The 10329-nt window shown below is 41.2% G+C and overlaps 1 protein-coding gene across 1 annotated transcript in view; it reads left to right on the forward strand.

Moving 5' to 3' along the window:
• Positions 1-38: 38 nt before the first annotated feature.
• SUPT7L (suppressor of Ty 7 (S. cerevisiae)-like) overlaps positions 39-10329 on the forward strand; it is a gene marked incomplete at its 3' end in the record, with an annotated part of 10677 nt that continues 386 nt past the window's right edge. Inside the window, exons 1-3 of the mRNA XM_010576542.1 lie at positions 39-709; positions 7665-7989; positions 9864-10184. Coding sequence (XP_010574844.1) covers positions 297-709; positions 7665-7989; positions 9864-10184 — 1059 coding nt within the window. The remainder of the gene's footprint in view (positions 710-7664; positions 7990-9863; positions 10185-10329) is intronic.

Raw genomic sequence — 10329 nt, forward strand, 5'->3', positions numbered from 1 at the left:
CCGCCCCTCCGGGGGGTTTTTTTTCCCCCCCCCCCCCCCCCAGGAGAAGCAGCAATGTAATCTGGTGAATGCCAGGCTTGCATCCTGATGCCATCGTGGAAACTGCACTGCTCAGTGAGGCTCTGAGCGACAGCTTTCTTGGCAGTCACAAGTTGCTTTATTCAGAGCATCATCCCAGCTCCACTTTCTGTTGCTGCCCAAAGCCTAGTGCTTTTCCTTGTGACAAGGCTCCTTTGTACTGCAGTATTTGGTAGCTGCCTTCTGGGCTCTGAGGACGATACGTGATCTCTGTAAAAATGCTGCGATATTGGGGTGAGATTCCGGTTTCATCTAACCAGGCCAACCGCAGCTCCTTTGACCTGCTTCAGCGTGAGTTTCGTACTGTGGAAGTCCAAGATCCTCCACTGCATCAGCCATCTGCAAACAAACCCCGGCCAACCACCATGTTGGACGTCCCCTCGGAGCCCTGCAGCCTCACAATTCACACCATTCAGCTCATCCAGCACAACAGGCGGCTGCGCAGCCTGATCTCCATGGCTCAGGCTCAAAACCAGCAGCAAGTGGAGGGCATAAAAACTGAAGACAATGAACCTCTGCCATCTTGTCCGGCCTCTCCACCTCTCCCTGATGACCTGCTTCCTCTGGATAGCAAGACCTCCAAAATGCCATTTCAGCTGAGGCACAGTGACCCAGAGAGTGATTTCTACAGGTGTGTTGGTATTTCTCTGGGTTAGTTCTTGGCTGAAGGAAAGCTGAGTGTTTTTAAATATATACGTAGTTGTGTTGATTCCCTTAGGCTGAAGGGTCAAACAGTTGTATGTAAAGTATCAAACAGGCTTCGAAAAGGAAAGATTTAGATTTCTCCTGTGTGGATAACATGTGCATTAGTGTGCTTTTGTTTTCTGTCTATAAAATGTGGATATGTAGTGCTGATTTCTGTCTTGTAGTACTACGCTAAACGTTTGTGAATGGTTTTGCCATCTTCAATGGTATTTTGACAAGTTTAGTTATAGGATGTGAAGTTTCTTCTGTTTAGGTCACTTACAACTAAACTTGTCTTATTGTAACTGAAAATCCAGAAGACACATGACTAGGTTTTGGCTGCTTAGTTGTAGGTACCAAAAAGGTGATTTGATAACGTATTTGTAAGATTTCAGTGGCCAAGGACCTATGACATAGTAACTATCACATTTCACCCTGTTTGTTGATGTTATTCTGGTCAGAGGTGGCATTGAGTATAGGTAAAGGGAATTCTTGTCTCTGATACTGGCTTCACCAGAAAATATAAAGGAAGGTTGCATTGCTTCTACCTCTGCAGCCAACCTTTGGTTAAACAGTATTGCCACCACCTCCCTGCATACCCCTCTGACAAGCACTAAATTCACAAGGAGGTGTTGTATTTCTTGCAGGATCTGATGACGCTTTGTAGGTTATGTGCATTTAAATTCAGAGATTAATCCTCACTACTCTTAACTTTCTGTTCTTAGATTAAATACTGTGCACCAATGAAGATGATGTGGGAGAGGATAATACATTTTAGTTTTTAAAATGGGGAAAACATGCATCAGTGAAATATAACTTATCAGTTAAATGCCACTGAGATCTTTAATGGCCTGAGGTTGTATAAAATGCATTTTATTGAAAGATGTTGCTTTTGGTAACAGTCTCCCTGAACAGTAGAATGATTCTTTGTGCTGTTTGTGGAGGAACACCGTCATCCTTCTTGGAAGAAATAAAGTAATTAGCCAAGAGGGTTAAATGGAAATACGACTGTGAGAATAAAGTCTGAGCCCTGTGACTCCTGCTCTTTCTGGCCATGTGGTTTGTAGAACTGAGCAGTGTTCTGCTCTGTCCCCCCCAGTGGCTTCAGCTTTAAGTTCAGTTTTCTGTGGCTCTGTCCATGTTTTAGCGGCTGCTTTGTCTTTTTCTTGTCCCTTGCGAGTTTCTGGGGGCTGAGTAAAGAAATGTTATTTAGCAGTCAACCACATGAGGGAGTTTAAGGACTAGACTCAAAAACTGGATAGACAATTTTGAAATGAAATGTTTTGTGGCTGACGGAGTGGATTTATAATGAGCAGCAGTGTAGGCTAGAATTTATGTGCTTGCTAAACCATACACATTTCTGCTTTTCCAGGAGGAAGGCTTTGAGTTTGTTGTTACATGTTTGTTCTTAACTGTTTTAAGACACGTGAATTAAGAATAGCAGGTGATGTTATAGTAGTAAAAATAAAGTTATATGATTTGCAGACACTTGTTCTTAGTGTGTAAAAACAAATTCAAGAAAGACCACTCTTCCCCTTGATAAAATATGGTAGTCCTTAATTTTATGCTGCCTTCTGGGGTGCCATTGTCAGAGTTACAGTATTTGACTAAATCCGTATTTTAATTCCATTTTCTTTGTCAGTAACCTGGATCTGAGCAGCAGTGTAAAGGTATATTTAGACATAGGAAGAAAGGAAGATAAGAGCAGCCAGCCTGAATCAGACCACAAGTTTCTTTAATACAGACATGTCCTCTTCTGTTTCCTTGTTACTCATTTTCATCCTTTAACCCCACACCCTTGTCTTTTATTTTGTTATCCCCTGGATTAATTTTGTTTTTACTCCTGTCTGCCCTGCCCCATACCTGTAACCCCTATCTCCTCACCCCTTTTGAGATGAGGAAGAGGCAGAACCTAATTTATTGCTATTTTTCAGTTGTTCTGGTCTTTTCAACACCCCAAAATCTATACCACCAGCAGTTTTAATCATGATACTATTCATCTCTTCCATTTTTCCAGACTGTTTATAAATATGTTGAAACAAACCTTGATTCTGGCACAGATCCCTGAGGGAAGACCTGGGGTCCACAGTGGAGATCTCTTACATACTTGCTTGCTGATGGATTTGGAGGACTCTAGTAGGTTTGTGAAGCAGGTTTTCCATTTACAAAAGCTGTTTGGACTCTTTCTGAGTGTAACATATTTACCCATGTGTCCTCTAATTCTGTTCTTATCATTTCTTTGAATTTCCCTGATGCACCAGAATATATCAGGCTTCCCAGGCTGCAGTTCTTCATACATCTCTTCTGAAGCTATTAAAAGAAAATGTTTTCACGTTTTCTGTCTTCTGGTCCTCATGGGCCAAGGCGGTTTAAAGCAAGAGGTGACTCACCAGAGCTATTCAGCTATTTCATCCTTGAATTCCTTTAGTATTCCTGGATGAAATACCATCTGGTCCTGGTGATTTGCAACTGTTGATGTTACAGTTCTTGGAATACACAATAAGGGATTAACATTTGGTTTTGGTTGGTATAGAAACAGAAGGTAAGCTTAAAGCATAATTGATGATGAATGAGTAAGGAACTGTAGACCTGAAACTACCATTTGAACAGGAGGCTCTTACCATAATACAGCTGCTAGCTTTTCCTTCTCTGTACAGCTTCCTCTGATTAGCATGGTTCCGTCTTCAAAAGAAACCTAACCTACTCATTATGTGCCTCTTCAGATGCTTTTTCTTGTTTGTGCATGGTTGGTTTCTTAACAGAGTTCTCTGCCATTCTCTCATTTGCGTTCCTGACCACATTGGATCTGTGCTTTGCATTGAAAGATAATCTGTGAACGAAATTGGAGGCTTGCAATGGGAAGACAGTTCATAGCAGAATGGCTTGTAGTTAAGAAATGTCTGTACAGAAGTAGGGATCAGTGTAGGTGGGATAACAGGTTTAATGTTGGGAAGGATTTGGAGCAGTGGAAATTAGAGCAGGCAGAATGTACTTCCCCTGCTGGACTAAACACTTTGCCTTAGCCCCTAAACTGTCTGGTCTTCTGGGTTGGGCCACTGGGACCCAATTTATTTTCCAAATGTTACCTATTACCTCTTGCCATTATCTATTCAGCAGCTTCTTTTTATACCTGTGCAGCCTTCTGTAGACATAGCAGAGATATTTTAAAAAGCGGTTTACTCAGGAAGAGGTGGAAAGAGCCCCTTTTCCAAAAGGAAATAACTTTCTGGTTTGAGTTAGTGTGCTATGTGCTTTGATGCACTGACTAGTATAATCTTGTTTTTCCAATGTTCTCCTTTATTTTACAGTTTTGGGGGAAGTGGCTCTGAAGCGACCTTGTTGCACCTCATTTGGCAGAAATTCAACTCCACAATGTAATGTTTGATAAAATTGATGTCTTCAAAGGAAAAACAATCCCTCCCTCCATCTGCTGCTAGCTTATGTGCACCTAGGAGGGAGCAGAGCCCTTTAATCCGTTATTGCAGTTGAGTGAGTCTCGCCTGTCGATCCTCGTACTGACTTAGCCCAAACACTTTCCCCTGAGTATAATTGCACGGGAAATGAACCATGAGATCTCCTTCCCTCTAAGAAAAACAGCCTTACAGGAGAGGAGCTTGGGTGAATGGATTGTGGTGCCTTTGGGTAATGTCTTGTTGCCACAGAAGATGGGCCTTTTGTGAGTTCTGAAACCTTATTAATCCTGAAAATAAGCCTGGTTGGTATAGACAGACAGTTTTCTGTTGTGAGGTTCTGCATGTTGCAGGTTTGCTGGCGGCAGTGGGAGAAGGCTGGGCTTTAGTTCTGATGAATTCGTGGCTTGGCGGGTAGATTTTTGTCTGGAACATCATCTAGTGTTGGTGACCCATATATAAAAATATAGATCCTATTGGAAATACAAAATTGAAGAGCGACAAATTGGCCAATATTTGTGATAAATTTCATACTATATATTCTGTAGAGATGATCAACTCCAAGTCACAGGCCTAACTGCCGGTCTTGTTAATCTCTGGTGACGGAATTTTAGGGATTAAAGTGCTCTTGTTTACTTGCAGCTGTATGACCCTGGTAATATGTTAAATAGGTTTGGCTTTGGATGGGAGCTGGATGGGGAGCCTTTCAGGAAAGCAGTAAGTGGTGCAGAGGGTGGCATTCTGCATAATGATAGTATCTGGAAGGGTGCTTTTGTAGATGCTATGTACCTGGATGGGATCAAAGACCAAGGCTCTTTACCTATGATCATCAGGTAAAAGAACTTTGCTGCTCCTTTTTGGGAAGGCTTGACATTAGGTAGCTGCTTTCAACTTAAATGTGTCTATATGTCTGTTTTTGTTTATGTGTGTTCTTATCAGATGGTACTTGAAGGTTAAAGGAGATGAAGAAGAAAAGATATTTTCTCATTTGTTGTTTTCTGTTAACATCTACAACAATATTTCAATGTATGCTGTCTAATCAGGCTTTTAATCATCTTCCTCTATTGTTTACTGTGGGAAACAGGAAAACAAGAGAAGAAAATGTAAGAAAACCAAAACATAATTGACTGACCTTACCAAGAACAAGAGGTGGGGATTTGGATTTGAGTACAGTACCTGAAATTTCTTTTCTCTCTGTCTTTAATTGATTAGATTTCAACTTGATTATATCCCTTTCAGCATAGTGACCTAGCTGCATTTTAATGCTGGCAATTAGTTTCTTTTCCTGTAGGAGTTTAAAAGAGATACAACATTCTTTGCTGCTTCTGAGCAGTGATATGCATTGCTAAATGGTTGTTGTGCTCTACTTTATAAGGGGCTGAGTAGCTGCTTGGGCTTGCCAAATTCTATGTCTAGTTTAAGTTTGTCCATAGTGTTTTGACTGAATGGCAGAGCATTGGTAATGGCTCTTTATTTGTCTCTGTATTAATAGTAGTCTGGTGTTTGGTGTTTTGGTAGCATAAGATGCTCCCAACTGATGGCTGCTGGAAAGCTAGGTATGTTCTTTATATGTGTTAAAAAAGAAGAGATTCTTTTTTATAGGTATAAATTTTGATGCTTGTTTTCTGGTTGGTTTTTTTTGATGTTTGTTTTTTTTCTGTTGTAACCTCCTGGTCCCAGTGTTGTATGAGACATATGGCTGTTTGTGAACTTCAGAAATCTGTCAATGGTGGGTAGAGGGGGAAGAGAGGGAGATGTAAAACCAATATGGGTGACACTTGGTTTATAAGGGAACTGACTGATGATCTTTTAATTCATATTGTCAGAGCGCCTGCTGTTTTCTTTACAAAGTAGTTACATAATTGAGTAGGAATTGGGATGTGAGTCATTTTCTAGCAATTAATAGCTGGGATGAATCCATGACCTGAGAGCCACATGCTGTTCTTAATATCCACTTAGAAATATCATCATCTGCATCTCTTAATATAGTGTGATCCCCCCCTTTATTTGAATAACCAGAAAGTGCTGAGCTGGTGTTCTTGAAAATGAATGATTTTGGTCCTGATAGCTCTGAGTTTAACGTTCCATTTTTACTCCCCTGAAATGTTACCTTTTTTTACTGCTGTGTTTCAGTGGTTTTCTATGGCTCAGTTCGGAGGATCAGGGAGAACCGAGGCTCTGTGACCCAGCATCTCAGCGAGACTGAAGGGTACCTAATGCACTTGTTGGAGAAACAAGAGTAGTGAGGATTTTATCAAGGCATCAATGCTGTCTGTGTACTGTTCGATCAGGTCTTCTTACTGGAAAGAGTGCGTGGTGATACACAAGTAATGTAGGATGAGAGTGAGGCAAATCTCAGGGTGGGCTGTGGAAGATGTTGGGAAAAATTGATCAGAAACAGATGAAGGGTGAAATTGTTAGCTTAATTCTGCCATTGGTACTGAATGATGTGTAAAAAAGTATATAAATACTATACTTAGCAGAAAGGAAATTTCATTTTTTGACATCAGCATTTGAAGACCGTGTTACTGATATGGGCAAATACATCACATGCATTTAATTGTGGGTTGAAAAATCTGGTAGAACTATGTTTACCTTTCAGAGGCCTTGCCCTGTATCATCTTCTCTTTTTCCTATGTGGAATTTCTATTTGTTAACTCATCTTGATGAAAAATTTGGTTGCCTGACTGTAAATGAATGATGTTTGAAGTGCTTAAGTCAGTTGTTCTCCATCTTCTTCATCCTGCACAGTCACTCCTTCCTGCTTAGCAACACCAAGAAGACAGGTCTGAAACCCAAGGCTGGGGAATGCTGCTCTACGGCAGAACCTCTCCAGGCCTGGTGTTCACTTCTTAGGTTGCATATGGGGATACTTCTTTCAGTGTCGTACTTAGTGGTTACTGGAAATGAGGGGAGGGAAATGGTCTTTTTGGCTACAGTGTACCTTTATGAAATGTATGTGTATCCTGTTTCTTGCTTTTTATGTGTGTCTTTTGCTTTATAAATTCAGATCTTGTCTATCCCAGAAGCCTTTGTATCTGACTATTAGGCCTGTGACATCAGAGATAATATGGAAGGGAAATGTAATTAACTGAGAGGGGAAATGATTTGCGTTCATGTTATTTAAAATGCCTTTTTTTGTTTGTGTCAAGGACCCATTTAATTCACATCTCCAGGAGAAAAGCTCTTGGGTGGGAAGGGAGTTGCTTAAGGGTTCAGAAGATCTGCATCCCACATTCATGCATTACCCAAGGAATCTTCTGGCATTAGAAGGGCAAATGATAATTGGCAGTGCTGATTTGGAGGGAGGGGAAGAAGGCAAAGCAGATAAACCCTTACTAGGTAGTGTTCCTATGTAATGGAGAAGCTGTGGAGAACCCAAATCAATCTCCTTCCCTTTGTACATCATCTTATTACTGACAATATCTCTTCAACTGATACATTCCTTTCAGTTTTTGGAGGTTTGCTATTTTTGTCTTTTCTGGTTTTTAGAGGAAAAGGGGAGCCAGTGACTGAGCTGAGTTGGTCCTCCTGTCGGCAGCTTCTCTACCAGTCAATGGCCACCATCCTGGCTCACACAGGCTTTGAGTGTGCCCATGAGAGTGTCCTGGAGACCCTGACAGACATTGCCCATGAGTACTGCTTGAAGTTCACCAAACTGCTGCGCTTTGCTGTGGATCGAGAAGCTCGACTTGGGCACACCCCTTTCCCTGATGTCATGGAGCAGGTCTTCCATGAAGTGGGCATTGGCAGTGTGCTCTCACTGCAGAAGTTCTGGCAACACCGCATTAAGGATTATCACAGCTATATGCTTCAGGTGAGAACGGCAGTAGGGACCTGATGGCACCAGTAAATGTACCCCCAGTATAATTGCTTATTCTTGTAGCAAATCCTGGGTCTTACTGAAGTAAAATCCAATCAGAAAACCTCTTGGGTGTGGAGTGGAGTCATCAAGGAAAAGAGAAACAGGATTTTTTTTTTACTGGAAGACAGAGCCCCTTATTTGTGTCCCTACTGAGGCTAAGAATGCTCTACTGATGGTTTGTCTGGGCTTAAGAGGAGGTCCCCAGCTCTTGAGTGGCCCAGACAAAAATATCAAGTAGAGGTAAAACCTCTGAATTTTCTGCTTTAATGGCATATTTGGCTGCTTAACCATTTCAGAATACAAGTAAGCAGATGAACAAAAACTACTTGGCTGTACAATGGCTTGTGTTTGCTTACGTAAGGGGTGACTTGCTTAAGCTTTAAGAGTATAGGGTAGTATTGTGCTGATCTGAGTTGTCACACAGGTGCTACCTTCCACTCTAGAGGGGACTGTGCTTCTGTGGAGAAAGAAGAGGAATTGTTAAATTCCTTGGAATAAGAGGTGCCATATCAAAATAGATTGTAAGAATAAGGGTATGGTTTCTCTTGGTCCAGGTATTCTGTGAAATTAAACATAGGCATTTTATTTAAATGATATGACTGTCTGCCTGTTGTGGACTTACAGAAATGCAAGGATTTGAAGTGGAAATTTTACTCCTACTCATCAAAAAACAAGACTTGAATCAAGTAGGTGGCCCGTGGCCAAAGGCAAAACCTGTCATCCCTTCCTCCTTGTCATGTTATCTGAGTGCCAGTTGACTTATCTTGGAGCAGCTACCTCATGCTCCTTCTTTTCCCAGGGTTGGCACCTTGTGGCTTACAGAGGCCGTATAAATCAGAGACACCTGTAAATGCATGTAATATTTAAATTGTGATGGACTCTGAGGTTTGTGCATAAAAATAACATCATCAAGATCTGTCTTCATTAGAAACATTTTTGTTCGAAAAACCAGTTCATTTTTGTTCATGTCTTTGTTCAGATGTCTCCTTTTGGAACTTGGGTTTTCTGCATCATTCTGCTAATGCATTTCCCTCTCATCCTGCAGCTGGTCATTGTCTTATTTGTTCTGTTCTTCATGCAGGGCTGAGGTCCACAGTAGCCTCTGTATTTGGAAGTATATCTAGAAGGGGGAAACAGGCTTTGCTATTCTTTTTCCTCCTTGCTTCTGCTGTTAAAAAGCCTTGGGCTTTTCCTGAGCACAGTTCACTGACTGTTGGGATTCAGTGGTATAAACAAGCATTTGTTAGAAGCAGATGAAATCTGAAATTTTTAATTTAATTGCTTACAGTTGTTAAGTTTCTAGAAGTACAGGGTAGTTCTAAATCTCATTCCTGTATTTGTTTCAATTCTCTGACCGCAGAAAACTTCTGTGTTTTTTGCTGTGAATCTAACAGAAGGTGCCCAGGCTTTGCCCAGTGGTGACTACAGAGCTGATGAATATCTGAGCTGCTTGTTTTTTAATGCTGACGTAAATTTGTTACTGGTGGATGAGACACTTTGCTTTTGTTTTGTGCTCTGTTTAAATTTCTGGGCCTCATCATCACTGTCTGTGAAATAAAGGTGCTCATATTTATCAAGTAGATGGATGTGCTAATGGATTAAACCTCTTATTAAAGTCCCTTGTTACAGGACAGAAGGTGGTCTTAAAGGGGTGGGGGAGGTGGGGAATCTTTCCTGTGTAGCTGATAACCTGTTTACTTGTTCATTCAGGTCAGATGTTAATAATATTCTGGGAACAGAGCACACTGCAATGTAATTACCATCAGAGTCTCTGAAGTCACTCTGACCTTTCTGGCCTCTTTTCCACCCCCACTGATCTTTGACAGGTTAGCAAGCAGCTCTCTGAAGAGTATGAGAAGATTGTCAACCCTGAAAAGGCAGTAGAAGACACAAAGCCTGTGAAGATTAAGGAGGAACCTGTTAGTGATATTACTTTCCCCATAAGTGAGGAGCTGGAAGGAGATCTGGCTTCTGGTGATCAGTCTTTGCCTGTTGGAGTCCTTGGAGCTCAAAGTGAGCGATTCTCTGCCAACTTGGAAGTAGAAGCTTCCCCGCAGACTTCAGGTAGAGGTTTCTTGCTACTGCTGGAAACAGTCTATCAGCTGTTGCATGTGATCTTGTTTCCATTTTTAAGAGCAGATCCCAAGGTGAGGAAGGAGAGGGAGAAAAAAAATTAGGTTTTAATAAAAAAGATTTGGATGGGAGAAAAACCCTTGCTTGCTTTCTAAATACAAAACCAAAGAATCAAAGGTATCAATTATGAAGATTTGTTAAATATTTACTCCATTCGTG

Source organism: Haliaeetus leucocephalus, unplaced genomic scaffold (genome assembly GCF_000737465.1).
Source record: "Haliaeetus leucocephalus isolate CR32 unplaced genomic scaffold, Haliaeetus_leucocephalus-4.0 Scaffold526, whole genome shotgun sequence".
In the NCBI taxonomy this organism is placed as follows: domain Eukaryota; kingdom Metazoa; phylum Chordata; class Aves; order Accipitriformes; family Accipitridae; genus Haliaeetus; species Haliaeetus leucocephalus.